At 42.5% G+C, this 25,214-nt stretch overlaps 2 protein-coding genes and 1 non-coding gene across 9 annotated transcripts; 1 reads left to right on the top strand and 2 right to left on the bottom strand.

The window, feature by feature from the left end:
* Positions 1-182: 182 nt before the first annotated feature.
* LOC139338525 (DET1- and DDB1-associated protein 1-like) lies at positions 183-3,716 on the top strand. Its single transcript, XM_070973618.1, has 5 exons — positions 183-494; positions 1,156-1,236; positions 1,375-1,426; positions 1,651-1,712; positions 1,856-3,716. Exons 1-5 carry the CDS (start codon positions 486-488, stop codon positions 1,958-1,960), a joined length of 309 nt encoding a protein of 102 aa, XP_070829719.1. The 5' UTR covers positions 183-485; the 3' UTR covers positions 1,961-3,716.
* Positions 3,717-4,033: 317 nt separating this feature from the next.
* ano8a (anoctamin 8a) lies at positions 4,034-19,243 on the bottom strand. 7 transcript variants are annotated; one of them, XM_070973610.1, is made up of 18 exons: positions 18,846-19,243; positions 15,336-15,446; positions 13,224-13,356; positions 12,019-12,157; positions 11,778-11,874; positions 11,415-11,531; positions 11,113-11,240; positions 10,609-10,770; positions 9,588-9,740; positions 9,098-9,224; positions 8,853-8,908; positions 8,670-8,744; positions 7,427-7,924; positions 6,925-7,104; positions 6,604-6,795; positions 6,366-6,497; positions 5,938-6,048; positions 4,034-5,387 (listed from the first exon to the last, which is right to left on the bottom strand). In XM_070973610.1, the coding sequence occupies exons 1-18, from the start codon at positions 19,030-19,032 to the stop codon at positions 4,725-4,727; spliced, it is 3,261 nt and encodes a 1,086-aa protein (XP_070829711.1). In that variant the 5' UTR covers positions 19,033-19,243; the 3' UTR covers positions 4,034-4,724. The 7 variants fall into 7 exon arrangements, with proteins under 7 accessions (XP_070829711.1, XP_070829713.1, XP_070829712.1 ...); XM_070973612.1 differs by having other exon boundaries at positions 4,034-5,384; positions 18,846-19,236; XM_070973611.1 differs by having other exon boundaries at positions 6,925-7,101; positions 18,846-19,236.
* On the bottom strand, positions 10,103-10,175 carry trnak-cuu (transfer RNA lysine (anticodon CUU)). Its single transcript has one exon. It is a non-coding gene; the product is annotated as a tRNA-Lys (tRNA).
* Positions 19,244-25,214: the final 5,971 nt, after the last annotated feature.

Genomic DNA, 25,214 nt, shown 5'->3' with positions numbered 1-25,214 from the left:
GAGGGTACACATGAGAAAGAGCCTGTGCTGTTTTCATGCCGCTACCCCCTCGCATTGGCAGATTGGTCTGTTACATAATCACTTTCTAGCCAATCAGCGCATTGCTTTTCGCTCTATTCATGCGTCTACCACCGTTCAACCAATGAGGTACGGTGAATGTCGGAAGGTAACTGCCCTCGAACAGACGAAAAACAAAAATGGAGTTGTGAACTAGTAGCAATTAGCTTCTCCGGGACGTTCAATTTCAGTTTTTTATTTACCTTTACATGAGTGTAAGTTCTCGGCTGATGTGGGGTGGCGTGATGCGATAATATCAGAGTCATACATTGTTTATCTTTTATAGCAGTCGTAAGAAGCTGTCGAACGGGTAAACAAACCGGTATCTTGGTTACGACAAAGACGACAAGGCTTAGTGGCTAGCTAACGTTAGCTAAAACAGTAGCATCTGCTCGTTTGCACTCTCACTGGGCTTGACTTGGACGGAAATGGAGAAGGTATGTTTACCGCTGTTTGTTTACTCTATCGTATATGTTTAGGTATAAATGTTATCTTGAATGTTTGGTCCTTATCAGCTCAGATAGACAAGTTCTTACATGGTGGCAAACAGGAGGCATTGTAAACAGTGTAATTTCACTTAAGTACCACGTTACCGCCACGGTATCTATACTCAACAACAACATGAACGTAGCTCTTTTGTAATTGATTTCATTTTTTCACGAGTTGAGGTGAAAGATCCAAGAATTTCTCTGCAGGATAATCCATACACCTGACAGGTGTGGCATATCAAGATGCTGATTTAACAGCGTAATTATTGCAAAGGTGTGCCTTGGGCTGGTCATGAAAAGGTCAGTTTCATCACAAAACGAAATGCCATAGTTGTCACAAGATTTGAAGGAGCGCGTTACTGGCATGCTCCCCCAAAACTTAAATCTCAAGTCTTAAGTCTTAGATGTTCAACTCGTGAAATTTGGGAGCGAAAACGAAAGTGTTGGATTTATCTATTTGTTCAGTGTCGTTAAATGTCAGGAGAATGAGTTGTCCTGTGTTAGTCAGTGAGGGCGATGGTTGTTGGCCTTACCACCCGGGACTTTCCGTTCGTTACAACTGTGGGTGCACGGAAGTGTTTTTCTTCATGTTTATCTGTTGTGTTCACAGGGAGATTTCCTGAAGGGACTGCCTGTCTACAACAAAAACAACTTCAGCAGGTTCCATGCTGATTCTGTATGTAAAGCATCAGTAAGTCATCTTTTTTGTTCTCAAAGTGCTGAGATGAAATCATCATATCAGACATATCACCACATAGTAGTCCTGTATCTTGTTTTGAGGTCATTTTAGCCAATTTATGGACTTTCATGGGTCTCTGTGTTGTTTTAGAACCGTCGACCATCTGTGTATCTTCCAACCCGGGAATATCCATCAGAGCAGAGTAAGTACATTGATTCAATACTGTAGTTATATCTGAGAAAGAGAGCATACCACAACTCTTTTGCTCAGTAACATCTCAGTTTCAGGCTTACATTAGAGGGAGTTTCTAAATTATAGTGTGATTATCATTGAACCCGTTAAGATAATATTGTATGGGAACAACTGACTGCACCTTTTTAAACTTTTGTTTGTCTTATGATCTAATCAGTGTCTGTGTCTCCTCAGTCATTGTCACAGAGAAGACGAACATCCTACTGCGATATCTTCATCAGCAGTGGGACAAAAAGGTAAAGGGTTTTAATAAAAAATCATGTGAGTGGAGGTGAAAGCTACTGCAGAAGGTATTATATATGACAGAGATCCTCTGCTTTGTGGTTCATGTTTTTTTTTTTTTTTTTTTTTAATATGTGTTTCTTTCTTACTTTGTCAGAATGCAGCCAGAAAGCGAGAGCAGGATCAAACAGAGGGGGAGAACACAGCACCTCCACGGAAAATCGCTAGAACAGACAGCCGGGAGCTGAACGACGATTCATAAACAGCTGTGCTGTTGATGCACACCCAGCAGAGACTGATCCAAACAAAATGTACACACAGATGCAGGATGTGATTGCAAACCCAGGCCTTTACACTGAAGCACACAAGGATCGATACTTTTCACACCACAGCCGGCATGACATTAATCCCAAAATCATTTGGCTTTAATGTGTGCATTTGACTTCAGTTCTCCTCCTTAACCAAAACCTTTATTTGCTACTTTCTCCCAATATTTTCTTTACTTCCAAGACAGCTCTGCCTCAGATTCTAGTCTTTGTAGTTTGAAAATAATGTACATCTACCTCCTTATTTCTCAACCTCCTGGTTTTTCTCCAAGTATGCTCACACAGCTTCCTTTTAATAATGCAGGGAGGAAAGTCATTGCTGCTCTGCTGCTATTTAAGGGTTTACAGCTGTAGTTATTCATACCATCTCTGAAATATGCACGGTTTGAGTTAAGTCTATATGTGGTTCAGTTATTTCCTATCTTTTGTGGCTCCTACTCCATTAGTTTTGAATTACATAATAACAGCGACCCATACATTTTTATTTTAGCTCATCCTTTATGTGATTACTGTTATTACAGCAGCTGCAAATAAACCTGCATCATTTTCGTTGCTTAGATTTAATTATCCGTTCAGGGTTTGTAATGAAGTCATGAGTGTTGAAAGCAATCTTTTTTTTGATGAATGATTTATTGCCTTAAATGGAGCGCATATGTTTTCACTATGTCTTAGAGTGCCCCTCTGGTTTACATTGTTTCAGGTGAAGAAACGAACCACTGTTGAGCTTAATGGATATTGGTATGTCTTTTTAATGGGGGCATGTTCAAGCCAATACAGTCATACTAAAGGATGCAAGCTGTTTTTGTGCAGTGTGACCAGCAGATTTTGTAGCCATATTCTGAGGTTGATTGCCAGTATTTTGAGATCAGCGCTTCATGAGCAGTGCTTATGTGTTGGTGTTGCAAAGTTAGCACAGGCTTTTATGGGATTGGCGATGACCGCGGGTCTTTGGCTGTACTGATGTGTAGGCTACTCGAAAGGACAGCTTTCAGTCCTTGTTATGTGTGCCATTCACATTTGCTGAAATAGGTTGATCATTTGACTCATAATGAGGGGAATTAGCTATTGACAGCACGGCTAAAGACACACAATCTGTGTTTGCTGCACAAAGTCAGTGATGCTCATCTCCACACATCTGGTGTGTTTGTACAGTGTTTTATTGTGAGTGTTATGACCCTTTATCAGGTAACAAACTGACTCACTCTGATTTTCTCCTCCCAAGTCAACCCCATGGTTATTTCATTTTGTTTAACTGATTTGTCCTTTTCACACTGGAGGGTCACAAAAGCGTTTTACTGCTTTGCACCTTTTGAAACATCACTTTTTACATTCTATAAAAAGGGTTATCTGCTGTAAATTGTGTTGATCATATTTTCAATGTTTGGCATGAGTGAGAGTTGAATCTGTTAATGTACATTTTTAATTATGTTAAGCTCGCTGTTCCAAGGTTAAGCAGTATATGTTCAGTCTGGCTGCTTATGTCAGTCGAAACAAGTAGAATACACACTTTAGGTTTCCCAAGTGTGACTTTAAACCAGAGACATGCAGTGTTTTGTTTTCCCGGCTCTTCATAGAGGAGAGTGTGAACTCTAGTTTTGTCATATCATTTGTATTCCATCACCTGACTGAGTTTGGAATGTGTATTGTTAAATGCTTTGCTTTGAGTTTATTGTATAAATGTATTGTTGTCAATTTCAGCTCTCGTTCTTGTATAGATTACACTATGACATACAGTAAAGGCTGTAACTCATAGTAAACAGCAACACTGAAGAGAATCCCCTCCTTCCTATTGCATTTATTGCACGTCTTAGTGTAGCTGTGTATTGGGAAATAGTATGAAATTATCTTCTGGTAAAGATAGTTCTTATAGGTGTGTGTATGTTCTGCTCCGTATATAAGTTTTATCATTTTCCTTAAATAATAAGTTTACATGCATGTCCTATTTCCCTGAAACCATCCTGTGATACTGACTTACTGCTAACAAAATCAGGCAGTGCTTTATCTCTTGATGGATGTTTATTCAAGTGAGGTTTATTTGCATTATAGAAGTACATTCACTAATTTATGTAGTAAAATAATTCATAGAAAATCAAAGTTAAGAAAAATAGAATATTTTTCATGGTCACAGTGAGTATAATCTGACCTATTGCGGAAGAATACAATGGCTTTGAAAGTGCTTCACAACTGAAAAGAAAGGATGAACATGTGATGCATGCACACAATGTAACATGCATTCAATACAGGCATCAGAATGAGCAACAAACCCGAAAGGGGAGCTGCTGTTTGTCCTTTGACAGAAGGGCTCAATGATCATCAGGTCCTGGCTTTTTTTAAAAAAAGAAAAAGAAAAAAAAAAAGATCCCTCACATCAGCGTAATCTGTTGTGGTGCTATTGAAAACCAGGCAGTCATGCAGTATTTGAACCTTAATTAAAGGTTTCTCAAGCCCCATTCAAGAAGTTACACTTACTGTACATATTTTACATGGAAGCTAGATAGTCAGGTGTTAATCGATACAGGATAATACTTTGTGTGAAGTAAGTGCCATCTAGATTGAAGTCTAACGCTTGCTGACCTTACATGTGGTCCTTGTGACTAATGTGTTCTACAGAAACAGGGGTCTCACTGTCTCTGAATGTTGCTTGAACATTTATACATTGCTCTCTGTTCATAATATTACATTGGTACGGTTGAACATGTATTAACTCTTGGAGCCAGAGTTCTCTAAATCAGTCAATTGTCTTGATTCTCCTTTATCTGACTCATTAGAGGGTAATTCCTCGGGGGCTGTGTTTAAGTCAGCCCTGTTGGGCTGAGCGCTGGCAAGCTGCGTCGCTGGTGGTGTCCCATTCACACACACCACAGTCCCCTCGGATTTGCTAAAACTGAACAGCTTCCCAGGACTAAATGTCCTGTTGGGGGACTGTGACCTCTCCTGGCCACTAGGGGGTACTGAGGAGGTCACCGTTGACCCTGGAGTTGCTCCAACCGCCACCGCTGGCTCTTTTTTCACCTCAGGCGACTTCAAGAACTTCAGAAATCCTGTGAGCTTTGCCTCACCCCCTGTCGGGGACTGGGCTGGTGAACGTGAGGTGCCGGAGGAGAACTTCCCCTGGAGAGGGATGATCTGCTTGAGCTTCATCACATTGTTGTTTCCCAGCAGAGAGCTGGGTCTCTTAGGCTTATCCCCTGGCTTGCCCCCTGGTGCTTTGTCATGGTGGTGCTGGTGCTGGGCGTCGGCCTTGTGGTAGTCGCTCTCCTGACGGGCTTCAGCCTGCAGCTCAGCCTGGCGATGAAGCTCCTCCTCTTCACGACGGCGTCTAAGCTGCTGTTGGAAGTGCTGCTGGGCCTGCTGCTCATGCTTCTAAATGACGAGTTAAAATGAAGACACAGAACAGATAAAGAGAGTCACAGGAAGAAGAAGAAAGATGAAGGAGAACGGGAAGAAGAGAAGAAAGGATAAAGACGAGTGTAAATTCAAGTGAGGAAGCAGTGCTGACAATTATAAGACTGAACTTTCTTCAGATCAGAGTGAGTAACAGAGCCTGTGCGCCCTCTCTCATTTAGCCTCTTCACTGTTGTCATTCAATCCAGCAGTTAGTTCACACAAACAAGTGATTTGGAACTTGTTTGGGCTAAATTTGCTGACTCATAGTTGTGTTATTCTAAGACGTATTTAAGACACCATCAATACAAGTGCCACTGATGTGAAACAACTCTCTCCAGACAAACAGTCAAACACATACAGTTATGTTGCCAGGCTGCACTAGCGTGCATTTTAAGACAATGCACACCAAGAGACCAAGGGACACACAGGGATACAGTACACATACAGCAATGTGGTAGAAATCAGACAAAGTGCAGCCAGCAGCAAGCCTTGGCCAAAGGTCTTTCAAGCTATGATACAACTATACCTTGAAAGCTTCCCTTCGTCGGTACTCTAGCTTGGCCATCTCTTCTGCTACCCAGCCAGGGATATCAGGGATGGCAACATGGATGATGTACTTTAGGAGTATGGCAAAGTGCTGTGAACCATTGAGACCACACAGGGACAGACTCAACACACAGTTACATCAAGGCACAATCACATTCTGCTTCCTGCTCTGCAATTTTCTTTCCACTTCAGACTTAACAACGCAGCTCATACACATACCAAAAACTCCTGAGAGGGTTTTGTGTCCAATAATTCAAACATTGATTTTGAGGTTTTACAAAGTCACAACAAAAAAACAGCACATGCACTTTTCTTTTATAATATAAAAAAGGGCTATTTGGGGAATAAAACTACATTTTGTTAAAACTACAAAATCTTTCAGGGACAAACCTGCACTACTGCACATACCTCGAGTAAGACGATGGAGATGATGGTCATCTCAGGACTCAACCAGGGGAACAGACGCTGGAGCTGCCCACACTGACCAATCAGATAGCAGTTCACTATGATGGCTATCAAGCCCATGGCCTCCATTGCAGTCTGATGTAGAGAGACAGAGAGTGAGACAGGAAGTGTTTAGGCTCATCTGATGTACGATGCAGCCTGGAAGGCTTCGCTGACATTTTCCAAAACAAAACGCACTGACCTGCCATTGTCCGATGTTCTCCACCCGCTGTCCAAAGGGTCTCTGGAGGCCGGTGCAGAGCTTCAGGGCGTCGCTGCGGATCTCGATGATGTTGTTGATAAGAGCACACATGGCCGCCAGGGGAAACGCAGAGGAGAAGAGCACCACATAGCCAAACTGAATGAACATTTCCTGGTAGTCCTGAAGCGTATCCTGTCAGGAGTCAAACATCGTGAAACAATAGTACTCTTTTCATGGGTGCACTGTTGTGAAATTGGACATAGAAGTTGTTATATGGATGGAAGATGGAAGATAGTTTGTAAAAAGTAAAATGAGTCCCACCTCATATGTCTGCATGCAGCTCTCAATCTCCGCCTGGGTCAGAGTGACAGTTTTGGGTTCTTCTGGTGGATCAATCCAGGACTTCTTATCCTCCTTCCCCTCACTTACGTTCTTTCTTCTCTGACAGAGAGAGTCAGATTCCTTTGGAGAGGACACAGTGCCATTCTCCTTGGTCTCCTGCTAATGTACACATTACACTACGATACTTTCTCAAGTGACTAAGATATCATGCATAGATTAATTTGGTTTGTCAGTGTACTGCCTGCATGCATGGGATCAACCTCCACAGACATGATGTGACTTAATTAATAAAACCACATGAAACAAGCTGAGCTGTACTGGAAAAAGCTACAATCATCTAAACATAATGAGAGACTGCTGTTTCTTTAAGACGGTGGAAATGGTGTGACAACCTCAGACAAAATCACTGCTTGAGATGGAGATTTTCAAAACCACACAGCTGAAAAACCAGAATGATAAGTTGTAGTAACAGACCACATACTTGAGTCAACGATTCACAATCACTGTCCTCATCACAACTGTCAAAAATACTGGATGGATCCATCCCTTCCTCTACCAGTGTGGGACTGTCCTCGAGGAAGCTGTCATACACCGTCTGCGTTTCCGTCGTGACATCCTGGTAGTCGACCTTCTCCGTGAAGCTGACTTTGCGCTGCTTCAGATTGCTGTCATTCATGTCCCACTCTTCCTCTGTCAGCCTGAATCCGGCTTTCAGATCCCCCCTTCTCCTCGGCTCTGGGTTACCGTTAGCAGTGTGACTGACAGGGATCCCTCTGGGACCCAGGAAGGAATAGGCTGTCATTGAAGCCTGAGCCTTCCCCAGAGCCAGACGGCCATACTTGAGCATGATGGCTTGGAGCAGCTCCCACAGCACCTTTGGGGTGAAGACACCCAGCTTGTTTTGCTCATAGAGATAAGGTTGGAGGACCTCTTTGATGTTCTGCAGGAACTGGCGGAAGATCAGTAGAGTGGCTAGCATCTGTGAGGAGAAGGAAGACATCCGTTAATGGGCGCAAGAGTCGACACATGCACACTAAGTGTAAAGCAAGCATATATGATGCAGATCTTCAGTCTGACTGAAGGTACAAATGCAGTTCACTGACGTCACCTCATGCCATCTACGGCATCTGACACACCACACGACACTAAAGTGGCACTAAATAACTTGAAAGAAGAAATTACACATTATTCCCCTTCCAAAATGAAATGCTGAATTCAGTAAAATGCACCATTGGTCAACTGAAGACACTCAGGTATTTTGCTGCTAAAGCCGTACCTGATCTGGTATGACCATTAGTTCTGTAATTGACCCTCCACTATAGCGCTCCCCCAAAACACTGGCTGTACAGTCATTACTTAGGGTGATATTCTTCATTCAGAGTTTGGAGGGTGGGATCAGCTAACTAGCTTACTACGGTACCTACTGTGGCAATTAAGTATGTATAGACGCACTTTAACTCCAGCCAACATTACCCAAGATAAGCTCATGCTTCGGTTACTCCTCATCTAAAAAGTATTTTGCCTTGTAACATTAAAAATAAAATACTGCTTGAAAAAAGTATGCAAGCTAAGCCAAGCAGGGTTATGTCAGAGCAAAATAACCCTGCAATACAAGATCAATGCATCTCTGTAGACAGACAGACAGCAGCAGTGACTCAGGAGGGTGGGGCTTAGCGTAGCTTTCCATTGTTCTTGTTTGTGATGCTGCCAACAGTTGCTGTTACCTCCTTGAGTCGCTCCATGTCCTTGAGGTAGAATCCGATGTAGAAAAGGCTAAGGTAAGAATTGATGAATTCAAACTGTGAAACAACCACAGGAAGGAAAGGTTGCAGGAAGTCAAACACACACTCAATCAACACGAATTGTCTCATTCTACCCCAAAGAGAAGGGAAGTGAGCACGACTTACAAAAACCATCTTGATGATGAGATTATTCTCATAGGCACTCTGAAGTCTGTAGTTCTCTGGATGAAGAAATAAATATAAGAGGAGCACTCAGGTAGCACAGAAACATACTCACACATACTGAGAGGATGCCTATCCAAAATTAAATATTAAGGGAAAACATGTTCCACTTTAAGTAATCCCTCTCTTATAAATGTCACAGATAATAATTCACTATTGTGCCTAGAGAGTCCATGTACGTCTCTTACCCATGTCATTAAGCCAGTAGGCAATCTTCTTATACACTTCATCACATACGGTCACAGTTAGGGCCAGAAGTATCTTCGGAATGAATCGTGTGATACCAGGTAGCTCCTGAATCTCCATCACCACCTCCTGCAAGGTGCATTAGAAGCATAATGAATATTTAATAACCTCTATTCATTTCAATCTCACAGCTATTTTTAAAAGTCTATTAGATGAATATGAGCTAGCAAGAGGTATATTTGAATGTGCTTTGTTTAACGTGTTTGTTAGATGATATTCTTCATGGACTAAACTGTAGCTATGGGTCTTAACTTTCTGGCATAAAATGAACTGTAACGCTGCTATTTCTTCTCGTCTTTATCAGTGTGTCCAGTAAGGGTGGGTTTAAGCTCGTCACAAGAAATACATGGATACATCCTCATTTATCAGCCCCAGACTGCATCAACTCCATTTCATTCCATTCATCCAGCGTGCTGTGTTATCTGTTCAAACCTGCAGTTCCAGGCAGAGGAGCATAGCGAGGAAGACAAAACAGAGACAGAGGAGGCAGATGGGCAGGCTGACCAGCCATCTGAACAGAGCTCTCTTCCAGGGCGGGTAGTAGAACTCCTCACAGCCTGTTATGGGACTGCAGCGCTTCACTCCCTGCAGAGTCAGCAGAGGAAGAGAAAACAGCCAGAGAGGGTATCAGAGACTTCATGATTGCAATCATCTTAGCTGGAGAATAGACTGCTCCATAATAACTGACTGCCTGCTAGATTGCATTTTGTTCTTTAATAACATCAATTTAGATCCTGAGGTGACACTTTTAACTTGATCAAAGTTACTGTTTTAACAACTTTCTGTCACAAACTGCCATAAATTCAGAATGTATGTATAAAAAAATCCAGTCCCACATCTGTGATTAAGTAACACAATGCACATTATCTCCTCATATCAGTATATCATACTTGCTGTTGGCTGCTACTGGCTGCTGTTGCCAGAAGTGCTTCCCTAAAAAGCATTTGCGCCCAACGTGGGGCTCGAACCCACGACCCTGAGATTAAGAGTCTCATGCTCTACCGACTGAGCTAGCCGGGCCTTTTTTTCACTGTTTCCCACATATGTTTTGAAAGTGGACACCCACGTCTCCCTCCCCCAAACCCTCTATTCATTCCACACAGCAGGAGATGGGAGGAGGCGGGAGAGGGGCCGCCTGCCCTCCCTCTTCTCTCAGCACACATGGGGTATGAACACTCCTCTTGTCAACATGCTCACATTTCCTGGTTTTGTGTGGCAATCCTGCAGAGTTGCACAAGCGCTCACCGATAAACAACTCAACCAGACTGACATTGCAACTACACCTGAGGAGAGAGGAACTAGCGCGTTGAAATAAAAGAATATGTTAATGTGAATGTTCGGGGGTCAGTCTGAGCAAATGCTGCAGGAAGTGAATAAAACCTTTTGTACACCCACAACAAAGCAGCACTGCTTTTTAATGCACGCATGCTCGGGCTTCAGCAACAATCCTCACCCTGAACTGCGGCCTGGGCTCCTCCAAGGACTCGGCGGGGGTGTCCAGGGTGCCCCACCTGTAGGCCAGCTCTGCCTCTCGCCTCTTCCAGCGCTCCAGAAACAACGTCGCCCACACAACATTGAAGAGGGCAAAAACCACACAGCAGATATCCTGACTGGTCTGTGAGCGAGCGAGTGAGAGAGTCAAAAGATGCTTATATAAGATTTGAAAGTATTGATTGTGCCATGCAGTTGTGTGTAGGTTATGTGTGCTGCTTCAACGTCTCTTCTCCTTACAAAATGCACAAAAAAAATTATATAAAATGTAGGAGGATTGACAGTGAATTAACATCAAAACCTCAGTAAGATCCTCATATTCCTGGCAAAAAAAAAAAAAAATTACTACATAAAAGAGAAACAAATCAGCATCAGTACCCACACTGTATATTTTGACTTTCAGTAACATTCAACGTGTTTGGAAAGGCAGATCTTGTAAAATAAATCTTGTTAAAGGATCCTTCACCTGGTCAGCCTCTGCGAGTATCCAGAGCAGAAAGCCGATGACAGCGGGGTAAAGCATGGAGTTAGTGTAGAAACCCAGCCAGGCAAAGTACATGCTGATCTTCACGCCAAAGTAGTCACAGATATCGTCTAGAGAGCAGATGAAAAATGTAATATTAAGACATTGAGAAGAAGAAGCATCACGTCTAAAGACACTAGATAACAACAAGCTCATACTGTTTTAGAATAGAAACTTGATGGTCAGGCCTGCTGTTTACTGTCCTGCCTAATTTCCTTCAAAATAAAACCTGGATATTTGCCTACCCAGGGGCTGCCTTTCACACACAGCCTGGACCCAAGATGTCATCAGCTGGTTGAGGATCCTCTGCTCATGGAGAGGAAACATTTGATGGATCACCCCACGAGCCACCAGCTCTGGAACTGAAGAGCACACATCACAAGCCTTACACATGGTATCCAAGGTGACGTCTGGTCCATGTTTGACAAAAGTTTGTCAGATCAGATCAGTGTAATGTTTATCTGAAGGCCCACATCATTCTCAAATGCTTCAAATGTAACTTTGCATCTAAAATCCATTGCACAAATTACTGATGATGTAGAAACAGGAGAGAAAAAGCTGAAAAAGATGAGCATTAAAAGTTTCAGTCGTAATAAATGGCAGCATACTGATTGGCTGTCCCTCCAGGAAGTGAATGTTGTGAAGCACCTCTCCCTGTTTGGCTCGCAGATTGTCCAGCCAATACTTTATAATGCTCTGACGCTCCTGAAGACCAACACAAAAAGAGGGTAACTCAAAATAATTGGTGAAACACACTTTGAATTCTGACTAAAAAAATCTTCAATGACACAACCAAAGTTTTAACAGCATGACACGCTGCTCACATGGCCGACAGTTTCGACCTCTGACCTGTGAGGTGAAAAAGCAGAGCTCGCTCTCTATGTTCTCATAGATGTTGTCCTCCTCGCAGGAAAAGCGCCGCATCCCACCGCCAAACTGAGGTTTGACGGCCTTGTGCATGCTCATCTGCTCGGCCCCCCGCAGCAAGCTGAGGGTGAGGAGAGAGGGTGAATGAGCAGCGGGATTAAACCTGTGTGCACAGGCTGCAGATGTTTGACAGATTAGTGCATTGAGGGTAAGCACACAGTAAAGTATAACACACACACACACACACACACACACACACACACACACACACACACACACACACACACACACACACACACACACACACACACACACACACACACTGTATGCTGCCTTGGCTTAGCTCAGTTCAGCCCAGTGCAGCAGGGAGTTGCATCTACGTTAAAACAGGGCTACCTGCTTAAAGGTGTGTTTTAAACTCATGATCCTTGTAACTCCTGTCAAAAAAGTAAATAAGTATCTCCCCAAATGTTGAAATGTTCCTTTGACTCTAACATCCAAAGCAAAAACTGAAAAACAAAATGTACTCACTCTCTGATTAGCTGGATTCGCACTCTGGCAGCAGCACCATATTTGATTTTGCAGGCTTAATAAAATATTACAGTTCCAGGCCTGACTGAAAAATGTGACATTTTAATGTCATGTCTTGCCTTTATGTGCTTTGCTGCAGAAATGTTCACACACATACACATACACATGCACACGCACACAAACCCTAACTGACAGAACAGATGAAGCTTCCTTAACTTTGAGATATTGGCTTCTTCTGCAAAATCTATTGGAGATTTCCAACTGTAAGCTAATAAGTAAGGGTAATAAATGGAATCATCAATAGGTGGTTCAGATAAAATGGGCATTTGTTTACAGCCTGTCTGCTCGTGTTGTTTGTCCTCCTTGAATTCAATCTAGCAGTCTCGTGGAGTCTAGTGTGTATGTGCAGTTAAAAATGAAGTAAAATGTTCCCAACAGAAGCAGAGATAATATTTCAATCACCACACATATCCATTATTCTCACCCCAGCACTCATCGTCCGCTTGGAACAGTAAGAACCAGCCAAAATGTCCTCACTCAGAACAGTTCAAACAAAGACAATAGCAGCCCACTCATCCATGCACACACACACACACACACACACACACACACACGCACACACACTGTGAGACAGAGTGTGAGTTTGGGATTCTTACTTCTCAAATGTTGTCGTGATGAAGAAGGCGTGTGTCTGGGTGTGTTTATGCTGTCGAACCTGAATGCTGACTTGTGGGATTCCAACACGAATCTGATTGAGGAGCCACAGCAGAGTGTGGTCGTCTATTGTATCTGGAGGAGGAAAAAACTGCTTTGAGTCTGACAGCATCACGTCGTCACTTATACACAACTGACAGTGAACAATGAGTGTGAGCATCAAAATACATGCTGCATTTTGAAACAGCTGCTTGTCTATGTCCACTCTGATTCCTCACACGTTTGCAGGCGTGTGCGCCAACGGCAGGAAATGACGGTTTTACTGCCGCATAAAGAATGTGGACCAAATCCATCCTTCACCGGCCTGACAGAGGGGCTGAGAGGCAGTGGGGTGGCGATGACAGTAAGAGGTCACTTCAATTAAATCCCGACATATATGTCTGCATATATCAAACGTTCTTTTTTCCATATATCTGAAATAAATTAACATCACATTGGACATTACTGAGCAATGACTTTGGATCCCTCCAGCATTCACAAAGACTTGGATTCTGGAGTCCTTGACATTGCATGCAGAGATCCTATATGGGCTGAATGTTTGTTATAAGTGAGCTATTTACTGTAAGAGGCCTGGAAATCAGCACGAACATGGTTTGTTTTAACTGACAGAATTAACAAAGCTTGTACAACTGTAGGATCCAGTGGTCAAGAATGTGAAATATATTGTGGAGTTGCTTAATAATAACTATTATAAACTATATTTGTATAGCACATTTACAAAGAACAAGATACAGCAATGTACAAAGTCAATATGAAAAGAACAAAAACATAAATTAAAAATAAAATTAAAATAAAAACACATCAATTAAAAGTGATCTAACATGGATAGAACTGATGATCGACTGTAATACCTCACATTTGCTTTGATTGCCAATTACAGGACAGCAATTTAGTTTGGGGTTGTTTAATGTTGTTCTACTTTCTCTGTTAACACAGCGAGGTCAGCTCAACTCTGGCAGCAGCACCGCATTTGACCTTGAAGGCAGAACAAACTATTACAGTTCCAGGCCTGACTGGAAAATGTGACGTTTAAATTGGATTTCTTTCGCAGTGGACCACATTTTTTTGGTTTTGTTTTTTCAGCTGTGCATTGTGATTGTTAAGTTCAAGTTTTGCGTCTGGTTAATATTCATTATTCTAAACATACGCTGTGTAATTTAGGCTACATGTGTACTGTTTTACATTAACAGACAACTTGAAAAGGCTGTATTTGGATATGCTCACTTAAACTGAAAATCACAGTTAGAACAGAGTAAACAAGCTAAACTATCTTGAAGTGGAATTTTATTCATGTGTGGGATTTGTGCCGTTAGTCAGTTGGAGTTAACACACTGAGAGGGTTTGAAGCGTCTGTTGTAAAGGACGAAAGCAGCCGAACTGTAAAGCATGAAAGCAGGAGAAATTTCAGCTGAAGCATCCAAGATAGTTTAAGTGTGTACTGTAAATAGCTGAAGTGTCAGCTAGTCTGATTTTGGCTGCAGTGAATCCTTCACCACGAGAGAAAGTAAATTATTTGAGATTCGGTTGCTTAAGTGTCTTTTCATGTGAATCTAACAGCCGTCTTAACAACAGTTGTCTTGTGCTCACACTGTGGATGGTGTGTTGGTTTGGCTTTGTATTTGAATGTTGGTGAAAATGTGTTTTTGAAGGCTGGAGTCCATGTTGATGCTTGCACTACTTCAGTTTTGACTGCAATTAATCAGAATGATCAGTTTTATAGTATCAGCATCCCAAACAGCAGCAGCACCTCTGCACACCGTGTTTGTATGTGAGCATGAAGTGTATCTGTCTGAGTCACACAGCCAAGTTATTGTGATGAAATGCTTCACAGCTTTATACCCACAACTGCAACTGCCTTAAAAAATACTGCAGAAAGCGCTGGTCTGACGGTACAGGTACAGTAAATGGATGAGATCTAATTGTCCTCAGAGACCACTTTGAGTCCAGAGTGGCTGGCTGACCACCAAAGACATTTAATGAGGATGCGCTGTTCTCTCTCTAGTGAGGCATTCATCACAGGACAAACAGGGAGAACAGGCTGCAGCTTACCGTACCTGGGAATGTCATCAGGATATCACAGTTTTCGGTGGGCACCATCTTGAGCCAGGACTTCCGAGACATAATGTAGTGCCTGGCCTGCAGAAGGCGCTTCCCAAACAGTTTATCTAAAAGGAAAAACGGGGCGAAAAGGTGAGAGTGAGGCAAATTGGAGTTAATGAAGTTTAAAATGAGTGAGAAAGAGGTCTGGATGGAGTGTGTGTGAGAGAAAAGCGGGACAGGCAGACGGTGATATTTTCTCATCAAGGACACAGATGACATTAGTCTGACTCTGCCACTCATCAACGATGCTATTCCTTCGCCTTTTTTTTCTCTTTCCTCTCTGTTTTCTCTCTCACTGGGACTTGAGGGAAAAGAAAAAAATGACAGAAATGCGTAAAACAGTTGTTCAGCCAGCGTGAAGGTTGACTGGGCTTCGCCGGTCACATGACTTTGAGTAAACGCTCTGCGCTCTAAACAAATAGATAAACTGGCTGGTGTGTAAATGGCCAGAAGCAAACTAGCTTTTCCACTCTGTCTCTAAAACCACTGAGAGCAACAGGCCTTGCCAGCAGTGTCGCGCTTCATCACATCAGCTCTGAAGTCGTCATCTTTTCACTGCTTCTTCTTCTTCTTTCACACTCTCAAGTCAGGCCTGTAGTGACTGACCGATCTCTTCATTGTTCACTGAATCGAGCTGTGACACTCTCTCAGGACGTGTCTGTGATCAGGATTTCACATTCTGCAGCGTAACTGCATTAGCACATCACCTACTTCCCCCTGTCACTGAGCGCCATCGCGGCTGCTGGCACCTCTCTGTTATAGCATTATGTTTTAGAGCCACGAGCCAACTCAGTGACTGTGACTCTTGAGTCCTGTGACTCTTGTGCGTGAGACATAATGATGCAATCCAAGTCAGAGACACCGAATGCTCTTTTCCTTTGTCTTACATCTGTCTTGGATGTTTCTGAATACTTCAAAGCGACTCTCTCTTGGACTGTCAGAGGTGTCACTGCTCATTAAGGCCACAAGACATGTAGATGTCTCTGACATGCAAATCTCTCTGCCAGGCAGCAGCAATATATCCATTCAGAGCCACATTGCCATATATGATGAGAAGACTTGCAGTCCATCTGCAGCATAGATGGTGCAAACTGAAGACCTTGAGTATACTGTAGACTACACATCTTTATATTCTCCCTTTGTAGAAACAGTTGTGGCCAGCACTATAGACTGGACCACCTTTGAAGCTTCATAGTCTACCAGTGTAAATGCATCACAATCGTCATTGATCGTATACATTAATTGTCAAATTTAATGATACAAAGATATTTCTAAGTCAGAGGTCTCCCAGAATGAAACATTTGACATGGAGAACATCAGCTATATAGCCTGACATACAACTTGCCATAAACAAGCACGACAATAAAAACTGATCTTGGATATGTTGATGTTGTGTCACATCACAAGCCTACTTTTGCATTACCCCATTATTTATGTCATCATATGCTTATATCCTAGCTTAGCTGTTCCTTAGACTGCACTCTTCTGGACAGAGACCTCAGATGTTCCTGGAATTCACTGAAGCCACTCTCCCAGTTTGTGGGTCACTGGCCCCAGTGCTCCGATTACCACTGGTCCCACTGTTGCCTTTACTCCCCACATCTTCTCCAGCTCCTCTTTCAGCCCTTGGCGTTTGTTGAACCTGTCCCGTTCCTTCTTCTTGATGCTGCTGTCGCTACGTCTATCACTACTGTCTTCTTCTGTTGTTTGTCTGTCAACATGATGTCTGGTTGGTTAGCCACCACCATCTTGTCAGTCTGGATCTGGGGGTCCCTCAGGATCTTGGCTCAGTCATTTACCACTTTAGGATGTGTCTTCCATTTTGACCTTGGAGCCTCCAGCCCTTACTCAGTACAGATGTACCTGTACACTACGCATGCCACTTGCCAGCATCTTACACCTTGCTACTACTCGGCTGAACTGTTTCAGGAGCATCTTTGCACAGCCTGCACCTGCTGTCCTATCAGGTGTGGTAGACCCCTGCCTCTAATAATCTTGTACTGAGGGCCTGTTCTTGTGCAGCCATGATTAGTGCTTCTGTGCTGTCTGGTGGGGGTACGTACCGTGAAGGGGCTCGTCCCTCCGTGATGGCCTAAGGTATTCGCTTAGCAGCTCATTTTTGGGGGCCATCTTCAATATCTTGTACATAATGTACATAGTTGATTTAATTTTTATTTTGTATCTTTTTTCTTGTCTATTTATTCTACTCTTTTATTCTGCTGTTGTAACGAGAGAATTTCTCCAGCCTGTGATTGATCTCATCTTAGAGGCTTAGATACAGATTCTGAAACCTATTTATTTTGTCATATATGTGTTATTTTAATACCGCTCAGCTGAGCTTGGAAATAAATCAAACGTATCAAATAATGCACATTATGAATCCGCTGATGACCTACTTTAACTTCTTCAGAATTTTCACTAAATGTCAATAAACTGTCAGTTGCTATGACAACCAGGGACAGCTACCCAGAAGTCCAACCACTCTTCACTCAAGAGCCCCACCACATTGAGCTACTGTACACATGCATGATGGCTCATTGTAAGGAAATCTGAAATATTTTATATAACGCCTACAGTCTATCAAACTTTGAACGTTTAAAGTTCACTATCATATTCTGCAAGCCTACATCACCTGTCCTGATCCATATAAATGACTGTTTCCAATAGATTAACGTGGGTCAAGTCATTATGAAAATCACAGCAACGGCTGCAGTGTCATTGTTCAGGCTAAGATTGTTAAAGGTTATATGATCATATCCAGATGGCCAGGCCGTCGCCTGAGTCTCTCCTCTTGGCCAGAGATGCTGGATGAGCATACAAGTCAACAGTTCAGGGGTCCAGATACAGACAGGGGTCTACTGGTGATCTCAGAGCCCCCAGTGAAGTCACCAAAGCACCCAGTGCTGCTTAATTATCCTCATCATACAGCTCCAGAACGAACCATAACAACAGCCATTTGCTTACTCACCGATCAAATATCTCTCCCGTACAACCCTCAAGTCTTCAACACACCTGAGACTAAGCGGACACGGCTGACACCTGAGCCTGCAACGCGATCCTTCAGTCTGCTCGAAGAGCGGTGTAGCACGGCCCGTCGGGACGTGCACCTCGGCTGCTCATGGCTCCTGCATGCACCTGTGGACCACTAACGGCTGACTCTTCCCGGGCCTGTCTCGGTCGGAATGCGCACTATGTAGCGGGAAAAGGAAAGACGCACCGAAACCAAAACCCAATCACAGACGATTGACCCCGTCAGCCTCCCGTGAGTCATTCGGTGAAGAGAAGTCTGTCAAGCATCAGTGACAGCACCATATTACCCACGCACAGTAGCCTAATCTTTTTATCCCCATCTTTTTTTTTTTTTTTTTTTTTTTTTTTCTGTGCACGTGAACAAATACCCAGCTTCATTTGATCTCCGCTGCACGCACACAGGACGCACTGTTTTTTTTTTCTCTGTCACTAACCGAGCACTCCGGACGGTGATAGGGACGTTTGCTGCTGCTGGTGGTTGTTGGTCCTGTCCTGCTGCTCGCTGGGCACCGTCCTCTCCATCCTCTCCCCTGCCCCGTCGCTGTCGTCGACGTCTGCGGTGCTGCTGCTACTGTTTACAGTAGCGTCGGTGTCAGCTGCTCCGTTGCCCGCCGCTTGCATGGTGATGTGCACAAATACTCCAGGTGGCGTTGGGGCTGGAAGTACCGCACTGCACGTAGGACTCAGCTTTTATTGCATGGCTGTAGCATGGGAAGAGAAAACCCTTAGTGTATCTGATAGAGGAGGAGGAGGAGGAGGAGGAGGAGGAACATGATCATGGCATCTACACGTTACGTGCTGTAGTCGTGACTGGGTGGTGACGACAGAGTTTAGGGGAACACCGCGCAGGCTGTAGGTCTGCAGACGATGACATGTGTGTCCACCTGCAAGTGAAGAACCGCAGGTGGCTCAGACCCACGTGTCTTTGATTTTATTGAACAGGATGAATGTTCACTGCCAAATGACTTCTCACATTTTTGGTTATTGGTCAAGAAAAATGTGCACTATTTATGACAGTGAAAGTGGTATTTAATGTGGGCTATATTTCAGAATGGCTCACATGTTGTTTTCATATGAAATAATTGTCAGTTTCAGATTTCAAGTCACATCAGGACCAGATTAATCTAAAAAAAACTACTACTTTGGGTTAGTAAAAAAAAAAAAAGAAGACTGGAAGCAGGTGAAAACAGCTAGCCTGGCTCTGTCCAAGGGCAGCCAGACCAACAAGAGATGCAATGCTCACAAATTAACATTATATATCTTGTTTATTTAATATGTACAGAAACTGAAGTGCAAAAACAAAGGCAGGATGCCAGGAAACCAGTGGAAACTCCAGTAAGTCACTGTCAGCAGGAATTGTTGCTCACACAACTCCCCATACTCCCATAAACCCACAAATGTTTTTTTTTTAATGTTCAGTTCATGTACAGATTAAACGGTTACAGAGATTTAATGTGTAAAGTAAGTTTTAGAGGTGCTGGTAGATGGATTTTGCTAAAAAAAAAAAAAAAAAAAAAAAAAAAAAAAAGCTGTTTCCGCCTGTTTCCAGTCTTTGTGCCAAGATAAGCTAAGCTAACCGGCTGCTGGCTGTAGCATAATATTTAACACACAGACACAAGAGAGGTATCAGTCTACTCATCAAACTCTTGACAAAAAACACATTTCCTAAAATGTCAAACTATTAATTCAAATAAAAATAGCAGATGTAACAATGTGCAATTAATTAAATTACCAAAACTTACTGACATGTTGTGAACATGTACTTGTTGAGGTCCTTGTTGGGGTCTAGGGACATCTGGGCAGTGGTCTGCTTTGCCTCGATGGTAATCCAGCCTTGCAGAATTCACAGAATAAAACTTCAATAGTCCATATTTGTAATTTCTTAGAAGCCCTCATTGGTAAAGCCCATGCTTCAACAGCCAGCCTTTTTCTACAACTGCGTCTTAAAAACATGTTGACAGCTGAACAGCTTGGAGAGTTCAATGAGAGTGGAATTATATGGTGCCGCATTTAAAATGTTCATGTCTCATTTTCACCAACAATATGATAAAACATCTTGTGTGGAAATGCTATGCCCAACAGGGCCAGAGAGACACTAATTGGATTTCTTGGGATCAATTATTCATTCACACCCTCTGTTGAGGCTGTCACCGTAAGGCCCGTCTGTCTGCCTGTCACAGGGTCTCACTGTCAGGTCAACACATGGACAGTTTCTCCCTGAGCTCTGTCTGCTGCAGAGGGTCTTTTGTGTCTGTGTTTCACTGCTTCAGGCACAGTGAAGACAAACACAAGAGCAGACCACTGTGACTGTGAGAGAAGAATAAAGTGACCACATCCTTCAATGTAATGAGAGCTGAAGAGCTTTCTTTCCTTAGCAATTTGCAAGTAAATACGTAACATGATTAAAAATGAAAACACAATATCACTCCACCTTCCAAAGCTTCCACTTCCTCTGAATTCTGCATGCTTTTACAGCAGCAAATCATGATTATCCAATAACTTCAGCTTTTCAGTGAAATATTTAAGGCGATATTAACTTCATGCTCTGTAAATTACCACAACATTTAGACCTGCAAAAGAGCTTGAGCCAGAGGGAAACTTAATTACACACCCATAACACTTTAATTTCCCTCCAATTCCACTCCTGCATGACAATACACCTTTATGGACGCTAGATGGAGGCAGTAGACAGCTTAACCCACCGGGTAGGGGTCAGGCTGCTGCCACATTATTTAACCATCTACTTCATCATACGTCCTCATGTTAAAAAATAGCTGACCCCTTCCCCTAAGTTTCAAGTCAAGTCATATCTATTATATTTCGGAAAATCACAAATTTGTGTCATATTCACATCATATGTCACCGTTGATTCAAATGAGGGGAAACTCCATTTACACAACCCTCACAGGAAAAAAGGGAGTTCTCAGGAACTGATAAGACACACAGAGGTTTGAGGTTGAAGGTAAAGGTTCTAGCTTCTCATAAATTATAGAGATAAACAAATGGGAAAAAAAAAAAAAGGCTGATGAGTACTTTATATCTTCCAGTTTTGATGTTAAGGACAGATAACGGAAATAAATCACTGGACCACAAAACCACAAAGAAAACATGATGAGAGCTCAGCAGAATGCAAAGACAAAGGGTAAAAATAAAGCTCTGTAACTCTGTATCTGGGTTTGGAGGTTTGAAAATTGATCCATGGTCAAATCATGCCTCTCTTTGCCTTTTGTCACATCATTGGACCTCTCTGAAACTGCATGAGTCTATGGCCTTCTGTGAATTTAAGAAATGATCACAGACTATTGAAATGAGCTTCCAGAGAACCTCGCTTCACTTGCTTTCACTTTCCTTTTTCATAGTAAAGAACTGATAACCTTGAAACAATATTTTAACTACAAGGAAACAATAACTTTCTGTCTCATGCAAAATAATGTGATTTATTAGTTATGAAAAAGTATTATTTATCAGCAGGTATGACACGGTCAGAGTGGACATCCTGCTGAACCAGCCTTGTCCCATCACCTAAACCTGACCTATACTGAGTTTCGCGGCTGTCAGCAGGTGTTTGCATACACTGAAGATAAGACTGAAATGTTTTTATCCCAGGGGAAATTATTGTGCAGCTTTGTGCAATGACTCGTGTCTCTCAGTGGGTGTAAGGGATTGAAACCAAAGAACTGCTGTGGCTTTAGCTCTGACTTTGTCTTACAGAGGAGATGGTCAGTAATCTTCTCTTTATCCCTGTCATTGGTGCTGCAGCAGTAAGGCTCTCAGCATATGATGGATAATCAATGACATGGATAAATACGACACTGTTGCAGCTGCTCTGGACTCGCAGCAGTTCAGCTCACGACAACAATTGACACCTAGGAAATAGTCATCCTTCCATCCATTTTCTGTACCGACCATCCCTTTCGGGGTTGTGGGGGGGCTGGAGCCTATCCCGGAAATAGTCATTTGTTCCTCAATAAAGCGTCTTGTTTCTAGTGTGTTTAGCTTTAGTTTGGCAGGTGCGTGTACAGAACAAGGGATAAAAACATGATGTAACTGAATTCAGTGTGTATTTTGTGTGACATACATTAACACTGGTCTCCAAAATAGTTTGTTTTTTCACTGGTATATTTTTATTTGATTTGATCTTCTGACTTTTGAATCCAGCACCAGCAGCAGTCACAATTATCATTCACTTACCATTTCATGAGCAGGTCTAATGCAAAACATATGACAAATAAGTCCCAACTGTACCGTGTTTAATGCTAATTAGCAAACGTTAGCATGCTAAAACGCTGTGTTCACATGGTGAATTTTGCAAAACTGATACACCTCAACATCAGCATGTTAGCAAGCTGATGTTAGCATTAAGCTTGAAGCAGCCTGGGACTTGTATTGTTCACATGTACTCCATATTTGGCAGTTTTGATTCACATTTTTAATTTACTTTCATAATGTATTACAATCATTAAAATTGCATTTGCTCAGTTTGGTTGAAACTATTCTACAACTGCATGTAATTGTTTGTAATCCCCTCGAGCTGTGGAACAGAAAGAAATCTGGCAGGGTTGCAAAGTGTGAGAGCTGCTGGTTCTGGAAGTGATTTTCTCTATTTTTTTATTCGCGAATTCAACCTTTTCTCTCAACGATATTCTTGATGTTGCTCAACAAAGAAACTCAGTATCCCCCAGTTAATGTAATTGTCATAAAGATCTATGTTAGGACCAAAAGTTTCAATTATTGTAGCTTTACCTCTGAGAAATCATGTTTTATCTATCATTTTGGCATTATGGACGGCTCTCAGCACTGCAATAATCATGAGCCAAGCCATCGTTGCCATGGAGAAGAATCCAGCCAGAGGCATGGATGAGAGTGTTCAAAACACTTCATAATGCTATGCCACCGCTGCTAAATGTCCCCAAATTAAAAGTGAACTGGTTTAAAATGCAGATTATAAAATCTCTTTTCTAAACAGTGAAACTTTTAGCTTCCACCCACTGTAAGCAGCACACATGACAAAATTTTAAACTCAGTGATTGGATGTTCCTTGCTGAAATGCATCCATTGAGTTGTGGTTAACATTTCCCTGCGAGATTTATAGATACACAAGCTTGTATCACAGCCAACATCGATTACATAAATATATGACACAGCTGTTAAAGTTTTGGATGGATTGTTCAACCACAAGTGTTTCATGTCTATCCAAGTCATGAAAGAGCTTCATCTGTGAGTTGTTGGGTTGTTTGTGTTACTGCAGTAAACCAAAGAAAAGTTGCATCTGCAGTGTTTTGGTATGTTGACATCACGTGTGCAACTTCAGGACTGCAGGATTGTCCATAAAACTGAGGCTACATTCGGTCTAGCTGCTCAAACACAGGTTACAGGATGCCAAACCCATCCTCTTTAAGCAATTAAACTGGCCGATGTTTTCTTTTCCAGAACTCTTGGAGAGAGAGGTCAAGGTGAAAGTCATGCTTGAGCTGAAGGACATCAGTGCTATGGTACATTTTCCCTCCCAGCTGTTTACAGCACTTACCTCACCCCCACCTCCCTCAACACTATAGTATCTGCACAACAGAGGGGGTTTTGCCCCCTGATGTCTTTACCGGCCTGAGCAGCCATGGGCCCGAGGGAGGCCAGGCAGATAGGAAATGCAATTAGAAGTCACAGTAAAGTGGGAACATTAGCAGCCACAGACAAAGGAGGTCACAGTCCTGCAACCCCAGGTGAGGAAGGAGGTCGTAATCATAAGGACCCGTTCCCTTTCCTGCATCATGACGAGGAAGGAGGTGGCCGGGCAGGCTGCGACACAATGGTCCCAACTCTGCGTCAGCGGTCTCAGTGCTGTTCACAATGCTGAGGGTCAACATCCCCAAAGAAATGCCAGCGATGAGTCTCAGAATGTGTGGAAGTCTCTCAGCCCCAAACTGGATGATCCTGATCCCAGTGGGACATATGGCCTAAATGATGACCCAAAAATAAAGACAAATATGGATAGACTAACAAATGCTTTTTCACACCCTATTCAAAGCCTTTTAGATAGTGTTGGTTGAACTTTTTCAGAATTATAAAAGAGCATTCAACAAAGTTCAGATCTATCTATCTATCTATCTATCTATCTATCTATCTATCTATCTATCTATCTATCTATCTATCTATCTATCTATCTATCTATCTATCTATCTATCTATCTATCTATCTATCTATCTATCTATCCACACACACACACACACACACACACACACACACACACACACACACACACACACACACACATATATATCAGTCTGTGTAACTTCAAATGAATTTATTGTTGGCTGTTACAGTTGGAACAATGGCAATGGACAATTGTGTTATTCGTGTATAGGGAATAAAGAAATGACATGAGCTGACAGGAAAAATGCACCAAGATGGCAGGAAACATGTTTGCACACAGCAGCATCATCATGATCATTTTCCAGTGAAGTAGTTTTTACACATCCTGTGTCTCAGTCCGTCTAATAAAGTGACTCCCAGAAGCATCCAACCAGTTGACCTTTAATATCGTCACAGCTACTCCTACAGTAAGCTGCACATCCCAAATGTGGAAAAACACTTAATGTTAAACAAAGGATATCCTTTAGACAGGAAAGAGCTCTCCATTCACTCAACTCTAAGTACTGTATTTATTAATTGGCGCCACCACACTTTTGGTTCTTCAGCTAACAGTATGTTCCAGTGCAATGAACAGGATGTTTGTCTGTTCTCATAACGGTTACCCTGCTTGACTTTGACTTCGTGATAATGTACAAATGAAAGGACATGTTCATTGA

Source organism: Chaetodon trifascialis, chromosome 11 (genome assembly GCF_039877785.1).
Source record: "Chaetodon trifascialis isolate fChaTrf1 chromosome 11, fChaTrf1.hap1, whole genome shotgun sequence".
Taxonomy (NCBI): Eukaryota; Metazoa; Chordata; class Actinopteri; order Chaetodontiformes; family Chaetodontidae; genus Chaetodon; species Chaetodon trifascialis.
Note: the sequence above shows the minus strand (reverse complement) of the source record. Positions and strands in the feature narration are given on the sequence as shown.

Excerpts from the sequence above, each read along its gene's own strand:
- ano8a (XM_070973610.1), bottom strand. The coding sequence starts at position 19,032 with ATGCAAGCGGCGGGCAACGGAGCAGCTGACACCGACGCTACTGTAAAC. Across the intron at positions 7,105-7,426 it reads ATTGTGAATCGTTGACTCAA|CAGGAGACCAAGGAGAATGG; the intron begins GTATGTGGTCTG and ends TGTGTACATTAG. Across the intron at positions 6,049-6,365 it reads TCTCCATCGTCTTACTCGAG|CACTTTGCCATACTCCTAAA; the intron begins GTATGTGCAGTA and ends AATGGTTCACAG.
- LOC139338525 (XM_070973618.1), top strand. Across the intron at positions 1,237-1,374 it reads ATTCTGTATGTAAAGCATCA|AACCGTCGACCATCTGTGTA; the intron begins GTAAGTCATCTT and ends GTGTTGTTTTAG. Across the intron at positions 1,427-1,650 it reads GGAATATCCATCAGAGCAGA|TCATTGTCACAGAGAAGACG; the intron begins GTAAGTACATTG and ends GTGTCTCCTCAG.